This window comes from Oryza brachyantha, chromosome 7, assembly GCF_000231095.2.
Source record: "Oryza brachyantha chromosome 7, ObraRS2, whole genome shotgun sequence".
NCBI lineage: Eukaryota > Viridiplantae > Streptophyta > Magnoliopsida > Poales > Poaceae > Oryza > Oryza brachyantha.
The window spans coordinates 4,121,963-4,148,307 of record NC_023169.2 but is presented as its reverse complement, the minus strand read 5'-3'; the positions used below and the strand labels follow the sequence as shown (position 1 = coordinate 4,148,307).

Sequence of the window (26,345 nt, the reverse complement as noted above, 5' to 3'; positions counted from 1 at the left end):
TATAAAACTGATATCTTACTAATCATTATCGTTTTAAAATTTAATATTTTTAATTTCTTTCTGAACTTTATTGAATTTCATAGTGTAATTTATAAATTTTCATAAATATGAAAATATTCTACCCATACTGATATCGGTTCCGAAAATATTATTAAAATATAATACCATTTCCGACCGATTTCACCCCTAGTTGCGGGCATAGTAAGAGGGTGTTTAGTTGAAGAAATGGAAATTTTTGAATGTCACATCATACGTTTGACCGGATGTTCGAAGGAGTTTTTTACACGAATGAAAAAATGAATTTCACGGCTCGTTTAGAAACCGTGAGACGAATCTTTTGAGCCTAATTAAACCATCATTAATGTATATGGGTTACTATAGCACTTATGGCTAATCATGGATTAATTAGGCTCAAAAGACTTGTCTCACGATTTTTCACATAATTGTGCAGTTAGTTTTTCGTTTCATCAACATTTAATGCTCTATTTAGATATTCAAAGATTCGATGTGATGTTTTTGGTACAAAATGTTTGGGAACTAAACATGTCCTAATTGTTTTGGGCTTTCTTATTTTATTTTATTATTTTCGCGCTGCACGTTCCCGATGGTGATTCGGTGGCTGCACGTTCCCTATTGTGTTGCTCTCACAGATGGCGAATCCCATCCTATGCTATCACCGGTCCCTCCTCCACCTGATCGTTGCCCAAGCCAATCGTTGAGCATTCATGTAGTAGCAAGGATGATGGTAGCAAGACCCATCCCGAACCCCAGTGAGGGCAACGGCTGGAACTGGAGCCTCGACTATCATATTTGGCAAGGTGGCGGTGGGTTTCCCTTGGCATGAGGTAGTTAGCGATCACATGAGTTCCCCCAACCTGTGAAGGAAGGTGACTAGGGGTGGGCGTTCAATCTATTCGGTTAATTCGGTTCGATCTTTTAAGAAAATTTGGTTATCTATATATAACTCAAGACTGAATTATGTTGTAAAAAACTCAAGACCAAGAATCCTGTTTAATTCGGTTTCGGTTAATTCAGTCTCCAATCATGACTGAAATATGTGACAATTTGAGGAGATAAAAAAATCAAGCAAATTACAATAAGTTTTTGGTGGCATTTTCCCTCTTTTATGACATATTTTGTAAATTAAATAGCACATGATAATAACAAATAGTATATTTTGTAATAATTTACCAAGAAAGTATCAACATACTAGTCCTTACTCCCGACTTATGCTCCAAATCACCAAGATTATCATAGCCATATGACCTCTTTTTTTTCTAATTTTGGTTAGTTCAATCATTTTAGTTAATGAAGGATGATGACCGAATGAATTTTAGTTAGGGAAAAATGCCAACCGAAAATGTCATTTCTGTTTCGGTGTTAGTTACTCTTTCGTTTTCTCAGTCTGGATTATTTTTGCCCACCCATAACGGTCGATGGGCTCATCCCTTGGCCCATGGGGCAGCGGCATCGAGGCTCCTCTCCTCGACCTGCAGGCAACGGCAATGACAACACCTGCAGGAAAAGGCAGTGGCGAAGTCAAAGCTGTTGCGTTGCGAGCTTGGCAAAGTTGGACCAAAGGTCTATTTGGAAGAGCTTTAGATTCTGAGAAACAACTGTTTGTTAGTCAGCTTTTAAAAATCTAGAAAAACTCCTAAAACTCAGCCAGAATCTATATAAAGTTGTGGACCGTTTGGGACAGCTATTGACAGAAGCAGTTTTTAAAAAAAACTGCAGCTAGAAAAAACTCCCCAAACAGACCTCAAATCAGCCTTCATCAGTCATGTCTTGCTTTGGTTTGGGATAGCAAGCTTTCGTGAGCTCGATCCTCTTGAAATGCAAATGAGACTCTCCAGCCTTGAATCAATCCCCTTGATACTTCTGCTACCCAACGGCGAATGCGACTCTCTTGCTGCACACATTCTTTTCTCTCAGCACTTGAGTTTGATTCATTCTTACAGTAAGTTCATAGTGTCTGTAATGGTACACAGGGTTTCATTTATCATGGAGAGGATCGAAACCGGTTCCGGATAATCGTTAAAAAACCGTGCGAATTTAAAACTCAAAATTTAAAAAGAATCATCATGGTTTTGGACGTTAAACCGTATGGTTTGATACGATTATTGTGATGATTTTGAAGACGACAATTATCACAGTATCGATCACAATAATCGTGTGGTATCGCATGATTTTAAATGCAACTGTAATCATAGTTTTGATCACGGTAATCACGTGGTTTTCTGCGATTATTGCACGGTTTGCTACGATTATCGCAACGATTTTGAATTTCTTTGCATTGGGCGTATTGGGCCTCAGGAACAGTCAGTTTTTCATTTTTTTCTCACCTTTTAACCTTTTTAATTGATTCATATCTTGTTTTTAAAAGTTTTCTTCACCACTAAGTTTATGATAAACATAACTATCACCACGATTTTTTTGGATTTTCTACTTTATTTTCAAAATTTTTGAATTGGGAGAATATCCGTGGAACCGTATCGCCAAAAACCGCTACCATATCTTGGCGATACGTGCGATTATCACGATAATCACGGTTTTGTGAACCATGATGGTAGCTAGCTGGGAGATTTTATACCACTTGTTCAACAGATCACCAGTGCCCTTGATTTTTTTCTCTGTTTTGATACATGGTGTTAGGGCTTTGAATTTGATTACTTCTCTACCTATCTTCATACAGATCACAGAGTGGCTATCAGTGTCAATCATACTGTACAAAATGACTGCCAATCCTCGCGCTAGGTGATTAGTATTGTGTGCCTCTTAATGGAATATAATGCTCCAAGAAGTTGTCATATTTTCGTCATTCTTGATTGCGATGCCTGTAGAATGGACAGATTTGCAAGTTCTGAAATTTCATCAAATTTCCTTTCTCTCATCAATTCTTTATCAAAGATAGCATCAGATAGCACGACTGCAGATGCCCCTGCCTCTAAATACCCGTTGATAGAATCTACAATAAGGACTTAGCATCAGATTAAATGGCATCATACAGTAACCATTAGTTTGTGACTAATTTAATATCCTTAGGTATTCTAAAAGGAACAATTTTATGCGTTATTAGTCCTAAAATCTGATATATTTAATGGAAACATGCAGATATATTTAGTAAATATTACTACCTCCGTGCCTAAATGTTTGACGCAGTTGACTTTTTTATACGCGTTTGACTATTTGTCTTATTAAAAAAAATTGTCAGATATGTAAAGCTATATATATGCATAAAAATATATTTAACAACACACAAAACTATATAAAAATAATTAATAATTAAGTATATTTTTTGAATAAGACGAACGGTCAAACATGTATAAAAAAATTAACGGCGTTAAACATTTAGGGATGGAGGGAGTATTATAACTATCAATGCTAGATCAGGTAACTTACCTATGCTTATTCCTTGAGAAGCGACCATTGGTAGAGAAGGAAATGGTTTCTTCAAAGCACGCATATAGGCCTCTCCACCCATGACTGAAACTGGGTACACCTAATTGAATTTTACCACAAGCCAAGATTTCAATTGGTAGGTGTACTATAAACACAAGCTGAAAATGAGTACATTTAGCTAATTAACCAGAAATAAAATCGGTAGACAAAATAACATAGTTTGACAGAATCTCGGCATAAAAATGGCAGGAAAATCATCTATTTATGCTGTCATTTCAATTTATTTTTAATGCTAAGATCTATCCCCAAAACTTACAAAGAGAGGTAAACCTAAATACCTTAACGACTTCTGCTCCAGCACTGGAAGCAGATATAACCTGTAAAAGTCAAACATATCAGATATGTGAGAATGAAAATAAGTTCATGATATTCAGGACTGCACAACATACCTCAGTTGGTGTTAGCACTCCTGGAATATACAGGACTTCTCTTTCTTCAAGATCATGAAGTATTTCCTTACACAAATGCAATATGCAAGAATTAATCAGCATCTAGATGCGTAATGATGATCTGTAAGTATATTATAAGTAGTGCATCCCAGTAGGTGCATCAAGCACAGACTGAAATTGGATCAAACATGCCAAATTAAATTCATTTGAAAGCTATATGAACCATTGACATGATGCTACTATGTTACATCAACAAATTGTACCAAAAATGTATGTGAAAGATGTTAAAAGGAACAGCACAATATCGATACGGGAAATATGCACCTCTGTAATTAGAAAAAGAAACATTTTTTTGGAAATGTTCTAGTAATGCCTGCGCTACTTACCATGACTGTACCAGGACTCATGAGAAACTGTGCACCAGCTCTAATGGCTTTCCTTGCATCTTCAGGATTTAGGACCGTGCCAATCTAATATAACAGAAGGTTCGTAAATACAAGAAAGTGTCATCAACTACTTACTTATGTGCTTGCCAGTAGTTTACACATGTTACAGTTTTAGCTCTGGTATAACACGATGTGACTACCACCTTCTAGAAAAAGAAATCATACACTTGCACTACACAGCTTGGTAGGAAGTAAAAATAGTAAAGATGTCCTACCTTTATCTGGAAACAACTACACCACAACTTTAGTAAGATGTTGAAAATGACCAAAGAACTAGTATCATGGAAGCTATCAGGGTCATCGTTTGGGTATATTTATAAATGAAAAATAATTTATGAATAAAATTTTTATATAAGTGTTTTTAGCGATGTAAAAAAACAGGCTGAAAAATAAACTACGATGAGAAAATCCTAAAATCAGCTAAGATTAAAAATTCAAATAAGTATAAACAGAAACGAAAAGACGAGGCTCCTATGTAAAATGAGTGCACAATATGTAGGGCATAACACGTGATGCCATGAAACAGCTATGAAGGCAAAGATACAGAAACCTATGAAGTAAATATGTCAGGGACTGACCCCAAATGTCAAAGAAGGATAACTTCTGCGAAGATCACAAATAACCTGGAACGAGAAAGATTTATCAATTTATTTGAAATCCGAAGGCAGCAATGATCATGGCAGAAGGGAAAGCCCGCAGAAGAATGGTGGAAATGGCACCACCTCCAGCGCTCCAGGGGTGGACATCACAACCTCTAGCTGAAAACACAGCACATGCCAGTCATCACAACCAGGGATGAGCAATAAAAAAAACATATCAAGCAAAAGCTTAGATGAACTACTCTTGCCACCACCCGGGTTCCCCTTACCGCGCAAGCCGCCAAAACCGCGGTATCGCGCTCCCGCGGATACCGCACGGTAATCACAAAAACCGTAAAAACCGTGATGAATTTGAATCCAAAAAATTTAAATTTAAACTCGCCCGGTTTTTGCGACTTACCGTGCGGTTTACCGTGGTTACCGCACGGTTTGCCGCGGTAACTGCGGTAACTACTTGCTAGAACAGCACAAGAGAACGACGGTTACCGCGGCTTCCCACGCGGTTTTTGTAGCCGAAACCGCGGTTACCGCGAGGAAACCGCGGTTACCGCGAGGAGACCGTGGTTGTGATGTCAAATGCAAAAAAACTTTAAAAAATCTAAAAAAATACATGAAAAATAGGAAAATATTTTTTGACTATATTTATAACATAGGAAAAATAGGACATGTTATAGGAAAATCAAGAAAAGTTTTACATGACATTTTCTAAATTCTTGATATTGCAACATACAAACATACACCGTCATATCATCCTTTACCAAATAATTCACACCAATAACTTCATTTTGATTATTGCGTCACAACTATACCTATTATCCATTATTATGAATAAAACTATTATGTGTACTAAGATGCACGTATAATTTTTCTCTATACATATTTTCCATATATCCATCGTTGTATATTTGTATTTCAACATTATGTACCCTAGTGTCTAGTATAAATAATAATGACTCAAAACAAAATATTCTTGACCATCTTCCTATGAAATATTACTTGTAATAGGCTATTTTTTAATTTTATTTCCCGAAATACTCGTTCATGATTTTTAATTATGCCGGGAATACGTTTTTTCATTAATTTCCTTGACAAAACTACACTATATATCAACATATACAACATATATTTTTTTCATTAAATTTTTTAAATTCTCCTCAAATTTAAACTCGGTTACCGCGGCTTACCGAAGCCATGCCTCCGCGGAGGGCGCGGTTACCGCGGCAACGTAAACCCTGGCCACCACCAAATGTCCAAACTGGAAGATAAATGTGGAGTCTTGCCACCTCAAAATAGAAAGTGACATAAGCTCTGCTTGAGTACGCAAAAATCATCCCAACTCACCACAGAGACGCCGCCCCGCACGGCCGCATGGGCCGCCTTCATCGCCGTCTCTCCGCTGCAGGAGAAGGAAGGAGTCAGAGCCTCTGCCTCGGCGAGGCCTACCGCCGAACGGGTGGCGGGCAGCAGCAAACCTCGGGAGAGGGAAGAAGTGGCGGGCAGGGGACGCCGGACGCGGGATGCCAGCTTTACTTACTCTCGTGCGCGTAGGCAGGCTATGACGCGCGAACGGAGTATGGCGTTGAGCGCCTTGTGCGGCGCGGGCGCGGGCGCGGCGGCTCGCTCTCGCCGCCGGCGGTGGCGAGGCGGTGCCGTGCCAGCTGGCGAGTGGGTGGCGGCCGCAGCAACGAGCATCCGCATCCTTCGAGGCGGCCGCGGGCTCCCGCGCAGGGCTGCGCGGCTTGTTCCTCGCTCGCTTCCCCGTCGATCGACCGAGAGAACGAGAGCGAGCGGAGGCAGTGGAGAGGAATAGGATGGCTTCTTCCGGGGAAGACGAGTCGAGTCTAGGGAACGGTAATTTGGGTATGGGTACGGGTACCAGACCTGATGGGATGGGTATGAGTATAATTTTTTATCCGTGGTACTATTCGTATTTAATTCGAATCAACATGGATACGGGCATGGTATTTTTCTCACCCGCGGATAACCTGTCAGATACCCGAACATAGTCCATATAATAAATTTTGGCTAAACTTTATTATGTTAGTCATGTAATAATATTTAGGATGTATTCCTTTTAACTAAATTTTTTATATGACCTATATCTTGAACTTTTGATATGTGATGCAATATTAAATGGTTAAATCTATAGATAATATGCTATGTGCTATTATTATTACTATGATTAGTTTGTTGTATTTGTTACAACATTTATTATGAGCAATATGTTGTATTTGTTGAACTTTTTATGTGTGATGCAATATTGTATTATGAACGGTATATTTAGTTTGTTGTATATGTTGAAATGGTTATTTTGATGGGCTTTTAACATGTGAAATGATTGACACGACGGGTACCCGATACCTGCTCGGTACCTGATGGGTACGGTTATGGATATCATATTTTACCCACGAGTACGGATAGAAAATTCTACCCATAATCTTTGAGTTGGCGGGCGGGTAATTGCTCTACCTGTAACAAACCCGACCCGTTGCCATCCCTACTCAAGTCGAGGATTATTGGAAGAAGAGGCAAGTGGGCCTTGGGCCTTGGGCATTCGCCCATATAGATGTGGGCCTGGCCCTCGCAGTAACAGCTCGGTGTTTAGTGTTGATTTAGGGTTTGTGAACATGCATATGCATGAATGTAGAAGGTGAAGGCATGGAGCAAATCTATTTTTGATGCAAGGTAGAACTGTGCTTTTATAGATTATCTTTACTACTTTAAAAGCATATTTTCGCCCTCCGTTTCCTCCCACGTCGCACCGTCCACCTCGTGCCCTCCCACGTCGTACAAAATCCATTCCGCGTATCTTAACGAGTTAATTTAATTAACGTTCAATAAAAGACTCAAGTGGCTACATAGCCTAGTGGATAAGGTCTTCTTCTCTCTCAAGGAGAGGTTCTAGGTTTGAATCTCCTGTGAAGCATGTTTGCAAATTTCTATAGCCCATGCATTAACAACAAAATATTGTCACCTAAATTAATTCTCATAAATCATTGTTATTCTAATTTAGAGTATATTATTTTGATTATTGTACAAAGTTGACAAGCAAAACAAATTTCTTCATATAAATATTTTATTTATGTATAATGTTTATGGATGAAAATATTTTATTTGTGTTTTAAAGTTTGACTAGAAACATTTTATTTTATTTAGAAAGTGTACCGATGGAACCTATTTTTCATATATATACAATTTCAATTAGAAGTTTAAATTTTTTTTGTTCACTTTTATGACAAGAGAATCTAATCTAAGAAAAAATTCTGAGAAGGTTTTGTACCAAATACGAGAAATTACAATTTTATTTTCCATAGTTTTTAACGGTACAATGGAAATGTTTTTTTAATTTTTTAATATTTAGTGGGGTAAGTTAACAAAACCTCAAATTATATCATTAAAATAATCAATTACATGCATGTATGAGCTTTTGAGCTACCTCTTGCATGCACTTACAAACTATTATCCATGACATGTTGAAGTGTTCGTGGACTCTTGACAACATAACATACAAATGGAATCGGTAAATGTGAACCCAATTTACCTTTTATTTTTTTAAAGTCCAAGTAAAAATACAATCAAGAATCACATAGTACTATGATTACATTCTACTCTTCCAATTCCATAATGACTTTTTAGCATTGTCTAGATTTATATAAATGTTAATGAATGTAGACATATATCAACATTATGTGCAGAATTTTCGGGTTGGTCTCTTTTCGCTGATTTTTGTGTGTCAAAGAGAGCGGCAGATTTTGGATGTACGAAAGCTTCAGGCTGCCAAGGGCATGTAGTTTTATATATAATATTCTGGCTGTTGTCATTTGGGCTCTTTTAAAAACGGTTAGCATGTTTGATCGGTCGTAACCCATGCCTGTTGCAATGGCTCCTCAGAACAATACATAATTAAGCACAATGACTTATTGTTATACTATTTTTTTTACTTTTGTTGTTATGCAATCAGCTATTTAATTTAACAAACATTATTTTTCTCTGTTTCAACGCAAAAATTAGTTCATCTTAGCCTTAATACTACTATGTTACTTTGTATTTGTATTAGTAATTATTTCTAGGTTTGTTTCTGTTGGTTAGTTTTAATATATTATGAATAAAATTTGTGCTTTAAAATATCTAATATATCATTCTTAAATGTAATTCTATTGCGAAGCACAGGTTTAAGAATTCTGTTACGAAGCACACGCATGTAACTAGTAAGATTGTAATTCTGTTGCAAGGAGACAAGAAACAGTGATTATACGGTGGGGGGCAATATGGCTACTTTCCTAAGTAAATACGTGTATTTAAATTAGATTATCTTCTAATGTCATGAGAATCAAATATCCAACGTTTTAAGGATAATCTTTACAAAGACAATGTTTCGTGTCCTATAATTACAAAACACGTTGTTTCGGCTGTCAAGATTGCAATTTTCTCAAGTTGGTGACGCCCTCTGATAGTAATAGCAATACCACATTGCCATATCACACAGGAATCAATTCGCATGATGGGATTCAACTATTCAAGCTCCTACTCATCATCTAGTAGTATCATATAAGTCATGGATCATAATAAACCAAATGGTAGTTTTCACTACCGTTTTTAGCAGTATCAGTAGCAAAACGAAACGAATGGAGACATGCAAGATGGCTGCGAAAATTCAGAAGAGACAAAGCCAAGGAGTAGGCACCTAGATGAGGTTAAAGACAAGCAGCAGCAAAGGCCAGCACAAGGTCTATGTTAATACTCCATATGCATGTTTCAAGTGTTCATAGAAGTCATGTCAGCTCAATTCAGTCTAAGAGGAAGCTCATGACATAAAAGAGCTGGCAGGTAAATCTTCCATGTCAAAATCAAGTATAGATTGACAGTCACACGACAAGATAGAGCAGACATAGATTGTTGGTCACATAAACCTGCATCATTTTAAGACCAAAACCCTCATAACCAAGGGGCTAATGCTCTTAAAGATATGCAATATCTTCAGCAGCTTGCTACATAAAAGGCTCAAATCCATCAACAACAATATAAGATATACATAGGTCAGAGCGAACATAAGGGAAACAAAGACAACCATTCCACACTCCATAGATTGCAGAAAATAAAAGACGGGTTCAGCGGCTGCTAAACTTAAGTACTCCGCAGTACTCCGCAGCAACGAAGAATTGCAAACAAATTGAAAATTTAAGTCTTGAAGCCATGGGAACAAAAGTGAACCAGGTGCCATCACAAAAGCTGATGTAACAGCTGCATTTTGAATGAAAATACATATTCAGATGGTGAGATACTTCAAGGAAGAAAATTTAGTAAGGTCCATGGTGCTCAATACTGTATGCTTCCCTGTATCAACCCCAAAATATGAAGATGTCCTCACCAATATACTGGTAGGTTTTAAGGAGATTATCCTCACAAAGCATCTTTAGAACTAGTAAAAGATATAGCCAAGTGAAAAGATGTGCACACAGTGTACAAAAACTATCAACTTTGTATTCAGGAGATGGAGATGACAAAAGTAGAAAAAAGATTATTAAACCTCCACTAAACAGACAGAAGGCATAGCACAAAAAGGTTTTTCGCGATAACAGCAGCTAGATATGGAGAGGAACATCACATAGCTGATTTTTTGGTCCAGTGCTGTTCAGTATCCAGATCAAGCAGAGTGCCAAGCCATGACAACCATGCCTGTAATGCCAATTCACCAATCAACTGGTGCTTAACCAGTTACAGGAGGTGGTTACTTGATAACACTGATTGAGGCACTGGATGATAGGCAAAATGCAAGTATAAACTCAAGCACATGTTGTGCTCACTTCACATCAAACTTGTAAGCGAATTTATGGATTTGAGGAAATGGTGATTAAATGGTAAGGTGCATTAAACTGTCTTTCTTCACATGAAGGAAAGCAGTGCATTTGAATGGCCTGATCATCAGTTTGGCACACAAAACTAGGGTGAAAATATCAGTACTACAAATGGGGGAAAGCAAAAGATGCATTGCATATTTTTTATGAAACTATTCATGTCTCCCATGTGGAGACGTCCTACATTATTTCCTACAATAACCAACCTACGATTTTTTTTAGCAACCTACCCAATTTCCATATGCATAATCAGATGGAAGGAAAATCTTAATAGAAAATGCAAATACTATCTTTGTTCAGAATAAAATCTGCACAGACATATCTTGCAACAAACTGGAGCAACGCAAAAGTCAAAACTAGTTCATCAAAGGCAGCAAATCCCACATGAACAATTGAACAAAAGAGTAAAATCTAGTAGCATAATATAGTCACAGAACCGAAATGTGGATGTTACATTAGAGATCAACATCGACAAGATAACCTAGAGTAGCAGGGACCAGTTTTCCTGAATGACTCCAGCGAATTATTCATTCCCGCAGAACAAAAATCAAGAGAAGCCTCACCGCGGCGGCGGCGCGGTCAGGCGGCCATGGGGTGGTTGGCGACGTACTCGATGGCGAGCGGGAGCGAGTCGATCTTGTCGGCCTCCTGGTCGGGGATCTCGAGCTTGAACTCCTCCTCGATCGCCATCACCACCTCCACCGTGTCCAGGCTGTCCAGCCCCAGATCCTTCTCGAAGTGCGCCTCGGGGCTCACCTGCCACACACCACCCGCGCCTCCTCGTGTTAGGGTTAGGGTTCGGATGTTGCCGCCGACTCGGCGGCGTGGCTCGAGGGGTGGCGGTCCCTTACCTTGGCGGGGTCGACCTTGGGGTGGCTCTTGAGGACGTCGACGAGGCGGTCGACGACCTCGTCGCGGGTGAGGTGCGCGTCGTGGGAGGACATGGGCCGCGCGAGCCACCGCGCCAGGGCGTGGGGCTGGGAAGCGCCCACCCCCGCCGCCGCCGCCGGGGAGGGGGAGAGGCGGATGCGGCGGAGGATCGCCGGACGGAGCGCTGCCGCCGCCATCTCTCTCTCTCTCTCTCGTGTGCTCTTGAGATTTTGACTTCGCCGGGAGTGAGGAGGAGGAGGAGCTCACCGCGCGTCGCTGTTCTCCGGATCCTTTGCATAAGAGGGCCAAAATAGGAGCTTCGCTGTGCCGTTTGATTGGAAATCGACGGCGCAGGTTAATCAAGGAGGCCAATGGTTTTTTTAGAATAAAAAGGCAAAACGATGTACCACCTCCGTCGCCTATTACCTTCATTTTTCATTTTTTGACTATTCATCTTATTTAAAAATTTATTAAAAAACTTTAAAAAATTAGTCACGCATAAAATACTATTTATATTTTATCATCAAGTAACAATAAAAATATTATCAAAACATTATATCAAAAAACTGAACAGAGGTATATTTGCAAAGGAAAAATAGGTTGAGAAAAACCTTTTACATACGTGTTACCAGCGATCTATAAGCAAAGACTAAAAATTAATATGCAATAAAAAACGTCAAAACCAACTCCAATTTAAGATTGGAAATTTAAATTTTGGCTTATAAGCATAAGCCGGCACCAATTCGATTTGGAGGAATTTCATGATAATTTTGGAGAACTTTCTGCGTTATGGAGTCTTCAGTTGGAGTTTGACCAAACATCCCCATAGCAGTTGTTGCTAGAAGCTCTCCAAACAGGCATATATTTGGGTATAAAGTTTGGGAACTAAACTGTTTTAATCTTGACGTGATATATTCCATTGTCAAAATCTAGACTAAAAATTGATGACAAGGAAGCAAGTGGCCAGAAGTATCCGGATTCATCTCCATTATCTAGAGCCAAGCAAAGACATCCATATCTCGCATCTAAGAGCCAAGTAAAGACAGCCACATCATCAGGTGAAGTGCCCATCTAGGGCTCCAATGACCAATGCATGAACCAGCATGGCAGGTTCAAAGTGACTGATGATAACCGTAGAAGCAAATTCATACTTTAGAGTTGATTCCTAGATAATAATAAAATGATCGTAAAAGCAAATTTTGGTTCTTCTGGTATTTTGAGTTTACTGGCTCCAAGTAGCCTCTGATCTGTAAAGCTACTAAAGAAACGCTTTTGGGTGATCCATCACAAGAACAAAGCAAGAGCGAAAGAGAGAAAAATTCAGTCCAACTCTGCAATGCGTCCTTTCTGAGAGGTGCCAAGAGATCTCAATTGTGTACGCAGTTTTATCGATGGCCGCACATTGTCACCTCTCATCCTGTCCAAGAACCCATGAGCTGGAGCTTTGGCATTGACATAGGCTTCAAGTAGGACACCATAATGTAGTGACTTTGCCGGGTACCCGCCCTTCTTCAGCCTATCAAATATCTTCTCAGTGTTATGGATATCGCCCCTTTTTGCATATCCCTTCATCAAGAAGACGTACGAAGTGAAGAGGGGCCTTCTGTCAGGATTTTCTTCTGCCACTTTCAGGAGAAATGAGTCGGCTTTCTCCACCTCACCTGAATTCACATAGAGATTGATAAGTGCATCCCAGGTTAGAGGACCGGCCGGACACCCGTCTCGACACATCCTCTCCACAAACTGTTTGCCCTTAGCCAGTAGTTTATTATGTGCATAGACATTCAGCATTGCAATGTAGTACTTCGAAGATATATTTGTTGGCAGGTTCGCCATCTCCTCGAAGGTCTCCTCTGCTTGTTCGATATGACCGAGTTCGGCCCATGCCTTGATTGCAGCCAGGAAATCTTCCAAATTAGGTTCTGTGCAAAATTTCCATATTCTGGCTACATCATCTGGCTTGTTGAGGGCGGCATAGAGGTGAAGAAGAGATCTGATGGCATGTCGTCTGCTCGTCGACTCCAAGAGCTGCACTTCCATCTTCTTCACAACTGCTTCTGCTTTCTCTATGAGCCCTCCACGCATGTAAAACATAGCAACCATTGATTGGGTTGAAGTAGAAGGCTCAATGCCACAAGCCTTCATCTCGTTTAAGACCAACTCAATGCCTGCCAGGTCATTTGACCGCCCTTTCAAGTCAATCAGCAGCTTGTATGTAAAGGCAGAAGGCTCGATCTTTCCCTTCTCCATCAACATGAGTATGTCAGCTACCTTTCCAGAAGCAATCCTCTTGTATAACAATATCATTTGGTTGCAGATGTTGAGAGTTAAACGCAAGCGTAAGTCTTTTATCTCCTTGAAGACTTCTTCTGCCTTCTGGATATCGCCCACACGCACACAGTTCACAAGTAGAGTTTCATAGAGTACCTCATTTCTGAAAGGTAGTGGAACCCTCTTAATATACTTCTGAGCATTTTCAATACCATCGGTTCGTGCAACCAAGTCAAGATGACAAGCATAGTCACGTTCTTCATAATTGAGTAGCTTTCCTCTTTCCATCCACTCCACAAACTGAAAATATCCAAAGATGTATTAAAGAACTGTGCTATTTGCCCAACAGTTTATAAATGTAAAATAACATATCCAACAGTCTATGAATGTGATTTGAGTCATACATACAAATACATGGATTAAATGACACAAAACCACACGCCATACAGTTTGCAAGAGGACTGTAGAGCTTGACCCTGTCAGTTTAACATACCATAACTAAGAGCAAGGATGTTTTTATAAATGAGAACCAAATGAGCAAGAAAAACAATGCATGGCATTTGCAAGGCAGATGCTTCAATATAAATTAGGAAACACAAGTAGCAAATTGTATACCATTCCCTAATGTTTTCAACTAGACAAAATGTTGGCCACCCCTTCTTACTAACCAGTTCATGGTAGGGCTGAAAACGGAGCGAATATGGACGGATAATACACGTAACGTATTTGTTTCCATATTTTTAGGCGGATACGAAAACGGATACGAATATCTCGGATACGGAGACAAATACGAATTATCTCGAATACAAATAAGGATCGGATGTAGTCGAACACGAATACGAAAACAAATATTTCTCGGAACATACAAACCAGTCGAACCGTTCGTAAAGACAAATAGCACCACATATATATAGCTAACTTAATCAAGATAATAGTCATTTTAGGCCTCATCATATATTAAACACGTTACATTTAGTTTCATGGGTAACAGATAAGTGACATAAGTCCACCCCATAGCATATAATGAGTTCAACAAATACTGATAGTCTAATAGCACAAAAGCAATTTGTAGTAAATTGATTGATGCCTTGATGGGCTAGACCTGGAATCAAGTGAGCTGAACTGATTTTAGGTGTTCGCGGATATCCGCTCATTACAATCTGCGGATATCCATCGGAATATCCGTATCCGTCGGAAACTGTCATACCGTATTCGTATTTGTATCCGAAGAAAATTATCCGTATTCGTATCCGTATTCGAATTATCCGGGAAATATCCGCTCCGAGCTACCTCCGTATCATTTTTTTTCCGGAGTGGACGGAAACTATCCGCTCCGTTTTCAGCCCTAGTTCATGGACAGCCATGGTTTCAGCATTTCCAACTCCCAAATAGAAGTCCTCACCGCGTCACCTTATCCACAACACAAAGCTTGAAATCCCCAAATCCATAAGTGATAAGCGCTGACCCATGCACCAAAAATCCCCAATTCCAGCAGCTCCTATTATCTCTGGATTCCAATTGCATTACTACCACCATCTCCTCCATCCTTGAACCACTAGTCTCAACTTTTTGACCCAAGCACCAAATGGGCCATTCTTCCCCTCCAACTGCTGTTGGAGCTTGGGAAGTCAGGGCAACAATCATGATTCATGACAAAGGTTTAGCACCGCAAGTGACGGTCAAACAGCTGACGCAACAGCGCTTATGCATAGTAGATGCCAGCTGCTGATTGCCTCATTGCCATGAGTTGACTGAGTGTGGCACTTGTTAAATGACTATAGGAAACAACAGAGGTACTGCCAAGTCTGGATATAGACGACAAGCAGCAGGCAGGCCAGTCATGGGTGACAAAGCTGTGGATTTTGGATATATTTGTTTTATTGGATTCTATTCATATTTTTAAACCTTCGAGAACTCTTTATGAAATTTGAGATTTGGAACTTTTTTTGATCTTTCAAACTTGCTGATAACACATGTAAAATCTTGGCATCTTAAACTTTCAGCTTTCAGATAAAAAAATCAGAAAAATTGTCTAAACTTTTGAGTATGGAGGTAGTTGGGAATTTTGGGACTTCAGCTTTTAAAGTTGATACTCATGATTGCAACTTGATAAAATCATTTATAACATTGTTTAAAGACCTGAATGTTACTTTTGAAATTTTATGATTCAAGCACACGTCTTGCATGAAACATAAGAAGTTTCACATCATATTCAGAGAGTATATCACTCTCCAGCATTGCTCCAAATTATTATAGTTGCCCACTGACCAACTTGTTCAACTGGTACCTTTAACGAAGATAGGCATAAGATTAAGACACAGAAGGCCATACTACAAATTTGATAGTGGTAGTTTAAACAACTTGATATTTCACCCTTTCTTCAAATCTTCCATACGAAATATTAAGCCCTCTTTCATTTTTGTTTCTGTCCTAGTGATACATGCAAAAGGATTGTACCAGTGAACACATTTTTTTACAAAACAGATCATCCTTGATCCTTTAGTGCTAAGCTATAATGAAAGCAATACTCCTTATTCCCAGATGATTGTTTCTCAAATTATTATTCAAGTATCCACTAGTCACCATGTCAGTAATGCTACTTAATAACATAAGACTATAAGGGTGCCATGTTTTTCAATAATATCAAAAATCAAGTAGAAATAGATTATTTGATTTAGACTTGTCAATTGTCATGTCATATTTCGTTTCTTGTGGCAACAGGTGAACTCAACTACTCAAGCATGAAAAAAAATATTAAAACTTAAAATTTGGATCAACAAACAATCGAGTGTTTTAAAGTATTCAGATTTTATTTAAGTTCCTAAGTCCTAACTACTACTCTAGAACACAGGAACATAATTGTAACTGAAGATATGTTTCAACTGCACTAGATCAACTACATGCTTCTACTGCTTACTGAAACAAACCTATGTGTTAGACGTTAGTAATGATGTTCCTGTAATGCATATCCATATTGAGAGAGAGAATAGCAGAAGCTAGTTAAGCAACCTCTAAAGAATTGTCCACTCAAATAATTTCCCAACCAACTAGGCACATGCTTTATAAGATTATAAGGACAATGTTTGTAGATTCATAGCTCTGTTATGGCAAAATTGAACTTCATCAGTAGATGGCATCATCAAGCAAAGTGCTTCTGCTGCAATTAGCTGGACGCAAGGAAGACCTTCTTTTATAGAGTTTCAGTAAATAAGACAAATGCTATGTTTCATCAAAGTATGACCAGTACACTTGAGGGTTTCAGCCTAGAATTCCATACGAGTCTAAATTTCAAGTATATCAGGAGAGGCAACAGATACATGCACAGAATATTCAACTCAAGAAATTTCAGCTTCATGTGGCAATCAGCAACTTACATAGTACAATTACATTGCAGTGCTAGAGTTCTATGCTGCATACAAGAGAATCCACATAATATATCTGCTTGTAACATCTTTGGCAGAAGATTATGCATGATCAGTTTGAACATTAAGATTTCGTACTTCATATAGTAAGATAGGGGGAGATAAGTTCCATTAAATTCCAAAAGAAGACAGCTGGTTTTACCAATAGTTGTAAACAATAGTTTATTTTTGCAGGCATTTACTTTATAAGATGTAACTAACACAAAGACAAAATTGCATAGTTGGTAAAACAGTACCTGCAAAGCCTTCCGATACAGATGCTGTTTCCTGAGGTGAAACAAAACCATCATGACTTCATTTCTTTCAAGACGGTTACCATCTTCAATCCACTTATCAAGCACATGGCTAAAATTATTTGAGGGAGCATCAAATACAACTTTGTAAAGAAAAGGCTTGTATGTTTTGTCTTGCAAATCTGTGCCACAACTGTGATCCACTGCAAGAAACTGGGGCCCTGAATTCTTAGTCTTGGTCTCACTCAGCTTGAATTCATCAGTCCTACCATTTTGCTGATCAGCCTCGCCATCAGTTTCTAAGTTGCCATCTGGTAGATCAGACTCATCTTGACCCAGTATATCACCACCATTCCTGCTGCTGAAGGGCCTTTCTGCAGGTTCTGAGCAAAGTCTCCGAATCGAGGGGAAGACAGTGTCTAGACCAAAGGGGAGTTCCACACCACTCCAAGAACCGCACAGGTTACCGTCCTTGAATCCGGAGCTAACAGGAAGCAAATGAGAAACATTCTTCAGCCTGTAAAGATTAACCCAAGAAATGACTCAGTCCCTAAATCAATCAGTAACCCAGAGATTGCCATTTCCATGGAAGTTTTCATCAACCATAGTAGCACCTACAAACATGCTGCTAAAGAATTTTTCTTGTTCGCACCTATTCTGAAATTAAATTAGGCAACAAATCAGAAAATTCAAAAAAAAATCGCTCTTTGCAACTACCCAACGCCCATCGTTCCTCTCCGAACGCACAAAGCAATCTGCCATATTAGAACCAACGAAGAAATCAAGCGCAACGATCCTAATCCCCAAACAGATGCGGCGCATCTCAACTAAGAGACGGACAGCGCGCGAGCGTAGGACGAGCCGAGCTGTGCCGAAGTAAGGAAACCGGGAGAGGATGAGGAGTCGCCTCACCTAGCGCCGCCGGCTGCGGCTCGCCGGAGCGACGGCCACATGCCGCTCGCTGGCGGGGTCCGGACGGCACCGGAGGAAGCGGGAGGCGGCTAAACCCTAGGCAAGGTTTACGCGAGAAACGGAGGATGATCGACTCCGGGCCCCGTTCGTTCTCCCACCTCTAGACTATTGGCTCGTTTTTCGCCTGTACGGTTCTAAACAGTTAAACTCTATATATATTAGTACTTCATATATATTAAAAATTTTCTATAGTAAAGTTACTTTAAAATATCATATTAATATTATCGGTGATATGGGCCTAGGTATCCCTGCAAGCGTGACGCGAGCGAACGACAGACCCGAAAGCCCCCGAGGAGGGTCGGGCCCCAAGGATCACGCTCCCCGTAGGCCCCGTTAATGGTCAGCCGGACCAAGGGGTCGGGGTCGGGCTCCCCCGACCTGCGGCGCATCTCTGAAAAGCATTACGGACCCCGTGCCAGGAAAGCGTACCGCCCAGGGACCCAACCCTCGCACTTAATGCGATGGGAAGGGGCTTCGGACACGTGTTCGCTGGCTCGCGGAGCACAAGCGTGCGGCCGCTACTCATTTAATATGGCGCAGCACTGGCCATCCCGTGCAGAAAAAGAGGCAAGGAGGGAGCAGGTATCCCTGACAGGGCGGCGATGTCCCCGCTGTGTCAGGTCGCCGGCTCTCTCTCTGTCGCCGTTGAATTAAATGCTCCTAAGGAAGAAGAGGGTGGGAGGCTGCCACGTTCTCCGTAACAGGTGGCTTCTACCGGACAGGACCCGACTAGAGAGGTCTGGTCGCCGCCTCGCCAACACACTGAACGATGGGACCGATGAGACAACACGGCTGACACGCCCTCCTACCCATTGACGGATCAAGACCGATGTGACGGCTGTGGATCTTCGCATCTCCAGGTCGTATCGTGATGATGGCCTACTTGTCAAGTAGTTGTTAGGTCTGTGGCGGCTGTGGTCACCCCTTACTACTATAAATAGGCCTTGTTCCACCTAGAAAAAGGACTGAGCAATTCTCAGATAGAAGATAAGCGATACCTTCCTAAAGAAGGGTTGTACTCACTTCTAGCTTAGTGACCAAGCGACAGGAGTAGAGTATTACATCTTTCGGTGGCCTGAACCTGTATACTTCCTCGTGTTCATCCTTCTCACAGAAACGTTAACCCTACACCCCTTGGCCGAACTAAACAAGGGGGTTCGATGAACTCCCGCTCGAGGAACTAACACTCCGACAGCTGGCGCGCCAGGTAGGGGTGCGCTGCTGAGGTTTCTGTAAAAACCTCTCCCCTCTCTTTCCTAGGAGGAGAATCCTTTCAATCACTAGTGTCGGCCGGAGATGGCAGAAGGGCAAGAGGGCCAGAATCCGCCCCTGCCCCGCGACCAGGTTCTGGTAGATGAGGTGCTGGAGTCTAGCAGGGCAATCAAAACCCTCGCTACCGGCATCGCAGGAACCCCCGGGGGGTTAATTCGCCCCCACCTCCGCTTGACGGCCCAGGCGGCAGCCGCGGTTGCAGCGGCCACAGACGACCAGGCGCTCGTAGTCAATGGGCAAGCGGGCACGCAATGCCCTGGCGGGGAGTGGCGTCGCCTGGAGTTTGGCACCCCAGAAGGCCCCTCTAGGCAGTTGGAGCCCTCCTACGCCACCTGTCGATCACCCTAGTTCCTGGGACCAACACCCAGCGACGGCTGAAAGACGTGGCCAAGCTGGTCATGATGGCGCAGCGGCAGCTGGTAGCCGCCGGCCAGACATCAACGGTTGCCTCTCGCCGCACGATGCTCGCCTCGGCCGCGGCACAAAGACGGGCCCAGAGGGCCGCCTCCGCGGCCAGGGCCCTCCACGCCCCTACTCCGGGGCTAGACGACGAGGCACACACGGGCGAGCTCTACACTGGGAGCGACGCTCGCACGGAGATTGAGCGACTGCGCGACGAGCACCGAACGACGCATAAAGTACTATTCATATTTTATGTAACAATTAAAATATTAATCGCAAAAAAATTTAAATAAGACGAAGAGTCAAAACATTATATATAAAAACTAAAAAATAAACTTAATATGGGATGGAGATAGTATAATGTTTTTTAAAAATAGATTAATACAATATTTTAAAGTAACTTTCCTATAAAAAGTTTTCAAAAATACACCGTTTAAAATTTCAAGAAACATACACGCGAAAAACGAGAGAATCTATTTAAATTAGATGGTACCGGACGTAGCCCAGTAGACTAAGGCCCCGTTCGGATGAGGGGGCATAAGTTAAATTATGTCTGGCACGGAAAACGTAGTAATAGATTAGTACATGATTAATTAATTATTAATTCTTAAAAATATAAAATAGATTAATATGATTTTCTAAAACAACTTTCCTATAAAATTTTTTTGCAAAAAACATACCGTTTAATAGTTCGAGAAGCGTGCACGCGGAAAACGAACTTATAGGAGGCCGAACACGGTCTAACTCTGCTAAAGTTCTTGACGAGAGAAGTGGTTGATGGGATGGTCGACGATCGATTATGATGAAAGATTATTTCTCTAGCCCATGATATATATATTATACTCCAAGGTTCCCATATTCTTTACGTACTCGTAGCTACTGCCTCAGTCCCATAATAATGTCATTTTTTCATTTATATGCCCAATGCTTTGACTATTCGTCTTATTTAAAAAAATTATAAAAAACTTAAAAAAATAGTACGCATAAAGTATTATTCATATTTTATTATCTAGTAACAATTAAAATATTAATCGCAAAAATAATTTAAATAAGACGAAGAGTCAAAACTAAAAAATAACCTTATTTTGGGACGGACGGAGGTAGTATAATTTTGAGTCTTTTACTCCTATGCCATTAAAAAGATGCTGGGTATCTGTTTGCCACTAAAATTTTTCCAGACACCTCTATGCCATCCACCAAAATTTTTTTTACCTACGTGCCATTTTGAATGGATGGTGCGTTGACACCGTTAAATAGAGGTATAAAAATACCGTTTTGCCCTTGTTAGTAAAGAACTCATAGAAATATATTTAAAACGGTAAATAAATATGAAAAATTCAGTAAAAATTGAGAAAATAACATAATTATTTTGGAAGTAAGAAAAATCATAATTAAATTAAAATATGTTTAGAAAATTCAGGAAAATCTGCTCATAAATCTGAAAAATTGTATAAATAAAGGAAAATTCATAAATAAAACCATAAAATTCGGAAAAATAAGGATAATTCAAAAAATCCGAAAAATGCATAAATTAGCAGTAAATAAATATGGAAAATCAGTAAAAAAAGAAAATGACAGAATTAATTTAAATAAGGAAATAAGTTAGAAAATTCGTAATTAAATTTTGAAATGTCTAGAAATTCACAGAAATGCAGGAAAATTGGCTAATAATTCCTGAAAATTGTATGAAATAAAAGAAAATTCGTAAATAAATCCAAAAAAATTGCAAAAAATCAGGATAATTAAAAAACAGAAAAATACCCAAATTACCTGAATAAATCAGTAAAAATATGAGAATAAATTAGAAAAATATAGGAATACAATAGATAAAAGCAGGTGCATGACCATTGCACACCAACAAAAAACAACGGCATGACCATTGCATCCACAACAAGTTCATATGAGCAATATATAAAGTAGTTCATCAGCACACTAAGTTCACACATAAGAAGATCACCAACATTTAAAGTAGTAGTTCACCATAGTAAGTCCACACATAAATATTACTAGTCCACACAAAAAAAAAGTCCACATGAAAAGTAGTAGTTCACTAGTTTTCATCACACCAAACCATACATGTCTTAAATTACATCAAAAGTATTAGTTCCTCCACATAATTTATTCAAGCTGGAGTTTCTTTTTGCTTCTGGTATTAGAAACTGGACTGGATGGGTTGGCCACCTCAACTGGAACTCTCCTTGGTGTACACTTCTTCATGACAGCTTGCTGCTTCCTTGGTGTCTGCACTGTCTATGGAGAGACTTCATAGGATGCAATGTCTTCATGAACAACTAGAGGGTGCCCAATTTGAAAAGCAAAGGGGTCATTTGATCTAATTGCAGACCTTGGGTGAAAAAAAGTGGAAGTGAGGTTGTAAATGAGATCGGTGAGGTTGTAAATGACAAGATAAGGAAAGGTGAAAGTGAGAGATGAAGAGATCACCCATACCTACTAGTCACTGAATTGTCAGTACTTGTTGTTGGTGACCCCTTCTTTTTGGCAGCCTTTTTCACTCTCTTTGGCTTATGTGTAGCATTGTCCACCTCCTCATTGTGGGAGAATACCATGCAAGATCTAGGAGTGACCACAACAATGCTAGTCACTGTGTTACTGGAAGATGCTTTCTTCAGCCTTTTCTTGGGTGGACCCCTGAAATAAAGTATGGGAAATTATTATTTTACATAAGTAAGCATGAAGTGTTGTCATTGTGTATCTATGTTTAGAAAGTCTACCTCTCAGCCTCATATGCAGCTATGTCATCTGGATTGTCATTCTTACATGTGTACCAATGGTGCCCTAACTGGTGGTATATTGGGCACTCATGTTGCCTTTTGCCAGTACCTCCCTCTGTGCCTGATTTCTTCCTACTACTTCCTCCCTCCAAAGCTGATTTCATCCTGTTCCTCCTTCTTCCTCCTGCAGTTGACTTAAGCAATGGAGGATTCATGAAGAATCCATGGGTGGGTTTGGGCCACATGGACTTGTCAGGAATAGAGGGCACAGAACCTACATATGCAATTTTGAATTTCTCAACTGAATAGCACTCATCCACGTAGTCTTCAAGTTTGGCCCCAGGGATTGATGTGATGTAGGCAATGGCATGTTTGCATGGTATTCCTGACCTTTGCCAAGCTTTGCATGAACATGTCCTCTCAGTTATGTTTACTATAAACCTGAAGCTACTAGCAGAACCTCCCTTAGCAGAAACTTCTGCAATGCTATCAGGTGAGCTTGTGATTACTTCAATGTCAAGGTTATAGCTAGCTCCTCTCAACTTTTGCACTATATGAGGCAAGATCTTTCCTTCAAACTTTTGGGCAACCTTTTTTCTGTACTAGATGGTACATACACTCTCTATGTTCAGCATATGGAAAAACCGCACTCACCCCATGCATCACTGCTTGCCCACAGTCAGTGCTGAATGTAAACCCAACTGGGTTGCCTATCGCTTCTTTTAGCCTCCCCATAAACCACTCCCAATTCTCATTTGTTTCTGAGTCAATGACACCAACAGTTACTGGGTACATCCAGTTGTGACCATCAACTGCACAAGCTACACACAACTGGCCCCTGAACCTTCCATTTAAAAATGTACTGTCTACTGCAACATATGGCCTACAACCTCCTAGGAAACCATCAACACAAGCTTTCAAAGCAAAGAACAACCTATTAAACCTTATTTTGTTGTTGATGGTATGGTGATCAATTATAACAAAGGATCCAGGACTAGTATCCTCTATCTGAGCCTTAAATCTGTAATGGTTGTCAAAACTTTTGGCCCAAGGTCCATAAAGTTTATCCATAGCAAGTTGCTTACCTAGATAAACTTTCCTGTATGTCACATCAATTTTGTGGGTCTCCTTCAACCTCCATTTCAGCCATTTGGCACCCAATGTTCCATCTTCCTTCAACCAATCAAGCACCTGCTCACACACCCAAAACTATGTTACTCCTACACAAGTGCCTGCCCTCCTAGTGCTTTGACAATTCTCATGATCATATGGGTTTCTTGTGATCTGCCAATTAAGACATCAATGGTTATTTACTACTAAAAAATAAAGACATCAATGCATGCATACCGAGTGTTACAAAAATTTTACCTTCACTGTGACTTCATCGCTCAAAGGAGTGGCATGAATCCTCCACCTACAGCCCACATTCTTGCCACTGCAATACACCCTGTATCGATTTTTGTCACTCTTTTCAATGTTATATTGGAACTCATATTTGGTAGCATGTGTAGCTAAAGCCAACTTAAAAGCGTTCATGTCTGAATACATAGTGCCTACTGCCATAGGAGGATCTTTCTTGTCATAGTCTGCATCAGATTTCTGTGTGTGAAGCCTAGAATACACCCTGTATCGATTTAGTATGTGTTTGAAGCCACTGCAATACACCCTGTATCGATTTAGTATGTGTTTGAAGCCTAGAATCGTCTATGCTAAGTTCAACTGATTGCCCAGTACCAATCTCCCACTGTAGAATGTCAGGAGGCTCGCTACCCAAGTCGGTATCCATCCTACAGAGCATGCAGATTAAACAAAGCATCCTAAGCATAACGGCTTGGTGGCACACAGATAGATTAAAACAACAGAGCATGCTAAGCACGGGAAGAAAATATGCTAACATTATCATGCATTTTAATCAACTGGAAATTTACAATTCAAGTACAACCCTATGCAATCATGGTTATGTCATGTGATTGAATAGAAAAATATTTGAGACCCAAAATTGCCTCACTGCCTTAGAGTTCTATCTGCAAACAATTAGATTTCTAACAAGAGTTGTAACACTCTCAACAATGGAATTGTAACGATGTCTAGTTACCATCGGTTCTCCTAGAAGTTATCAAGTTTTACCTCACTGCACGGGAAGAAGAGGCAAATTTGGAGGCGAGTCGGCTTGGGGTCTCACCATGGGCGTGGCCGCCGGCTGGCCTGGCCGCCGATTAGTCGCATGGCCGCACCGCCTAACTGGCTGGCGCATGGCAGGATGGCTGCGGAGAGGAGGCCGACAACGGTGGGGGGCGGCCTGGGTGGCCGCACGGGCACGCCGGCCGATGCGCCGGCCTGGCCGCCGGCTGGTTGCACCACCGCGACTGCCCGGGTGGCGCAAGGGAGAGAGGAGGAGTCTGAAGCGCACACGGCGGTCCGAGGGCGGTGATGGCGGTCCGGCGAGGCAGGCCAACGCCGGATCTAGCCGGTCCGGCGGCGCCGGCGATTAGGGTTCCGGGAGGGAGGGGCACACGGGAGGAGGGGCGCACGGGGAGTACTCGCGCACGGGTGGGAGGGCCGCACAGGGGTCCGACGAGACAGGGGAAGGGCGGATCTAGCCAGTCTGGCAGCGGTGGCGGCATCGGCGCTAGGGTTCTGGGAGGAAGGGTCGCTCGGGGGGAGGGGCGCACGGGATGAGGAGGAGAGGAAGGAGGACTGGCTGGGGGCGGTGGTGGTAATTTTTCTAGGTGGGTCCCACATGTAAGAGTTCCTTTTCTAACAGAAGGGGGACGGAATGACATGTAGGTAAAAGAAATTTTGGTGGATGGCATAGAAGTATCTGGAAAAATTTTAGTGGCACACAGGTAACCAACATCTTTTTTAATGGTATAGGGGTAAAAGACTCTATAATTTTAGTTATTGCCTGAGAAATCTAAGGCCATGCCTAATGAAGTCTCGAAGATTTACGCTTTTTTAATTTTTTTAAAACATTTTTATTAAGTAATATTATTACTAAAACTCATGAAAATATTTTCACCGTATAAACTTTTTACCCACGCCACCCATAATAACGTAGCAAGATAATACTGCCACGCCTAAAATGTTTTAAAAATAAAAAAAAATCAAGATTGATTTTACCCTATTTGATCTTCAATTCCCTGTATGCTCTAGACGCTTATCACCCAATTTAGGGTCTTGTTTTCCTACAGGATTGGCATATTTGTTATTGATGGACGTATCTGCACCGTGTATCTATATATCTATGCGTATCCCGTATTCAGCAGGTCGAGCATGCCATTTACATATCATATTTGTTTCGATTACTTTATAGTTGTATTGAATACTTTATCAATACTATACAAGACAAATAAATAGATATATACGTGCATGAAAGGAAAAGAAAAAAATCTCAAACCGAAAAGGCATACTTTAATTTTC

General features: G+C 40.7%; 3 protein-coding genes across 4 annotated transcripts; all 3 read right to left on the bottom strand.

Moving 5' to 3' along the window:
- Positions 1–2,590: 2,590 nt before the first annotated feature.
- On the bottom strand, positions 2,591–6,678 carry LOC102716610 (KHG/KDPG aldolase-like). 2 transcript variants are annotated; one of them, XM_040526089.1, is made up of 10 exons: positions 6,431–6,678; positions 6,238–6,292; positions 6,081–6,128; positions 5,020–5,055; positions 4,876–4,920; positions 4,238–4,321; positions 3,852–3,917; positions 3,741–3,779; positions 3,403–3,502; positions 2,591–2,837 (listed from the first exon to the last, which is right to left on the bottom strand). In XM_040526089.1, the coding sequence occupies exons 1-10, from the start codon at positions 6,592–6,594 to the stop codon at positions 2,779–2,781; spliced, it is 696 nt and encodes a 231-aa protein (XP_040382023.1). In that variant the 5' UTR covers positions 6,595–6,678; the 3' UTR covers positions 2,591–2,778. The 2 variants fall into 2 exon arrangements, with proteins under 2 accessions (XP_040382023.1, XP_040382022.1); XM_040526088.1 differs by lacking the exon at positions 6,081–6,128 and having other exon boundaries at positions 2,591–2,968.
- A 4,400-nt stretch (positions 6,679–11,078) lies between these two features.
- Positions 11,079–11,922, bottom strand: LOC102716332 (acyl carrier protein 1, mitochondrial). The gene is made up of 2 exons (XM_006657499.3): positions 11,603–11,922; positions 11,079–11,507 (listed from the first exon to the last, which is right to left on the bottom strand). Exons 1-2 carry the CDS (start codon positions 11,816–11,818, stop codon positions 11,331–11,333), a joined length of 393 nt encoding a protein of 130 aa, XP_006657562.1. The 5' UTR covers positions 11,819–11,922; the 3' UTR covers positions 11,079–11,330.
- A 336-nt stretch (positions 11,923–12,258) lies between these two features.
- Positions 12,259–18,628, bottom strand: LOC102703321 (pentatricopeptide repeat-containing protein At1g80270, mitochondrial-like). Its single transcript, XM_015839002.2, has 3 exons — positions 18,460–18,628; positions 17,551–18,064; positions 12,259–14,192 (listed from the first exon to the last, which is right to left on the bottom strand). Exons 1-3 carry the CDS (start codon positions 18,498–18,500, stop codon positions 12,942–12,944), a joined length of 1,806 nt encoding a protein of 601 aa, XP_015694488.1. The 5' UTR covers positions 18,501–18,628; the 3' UTR covers positions 12,259–12,941.
- Between the last annotated feature and the right edge of the window lie 7,717 nt (positions 18,629–26,345).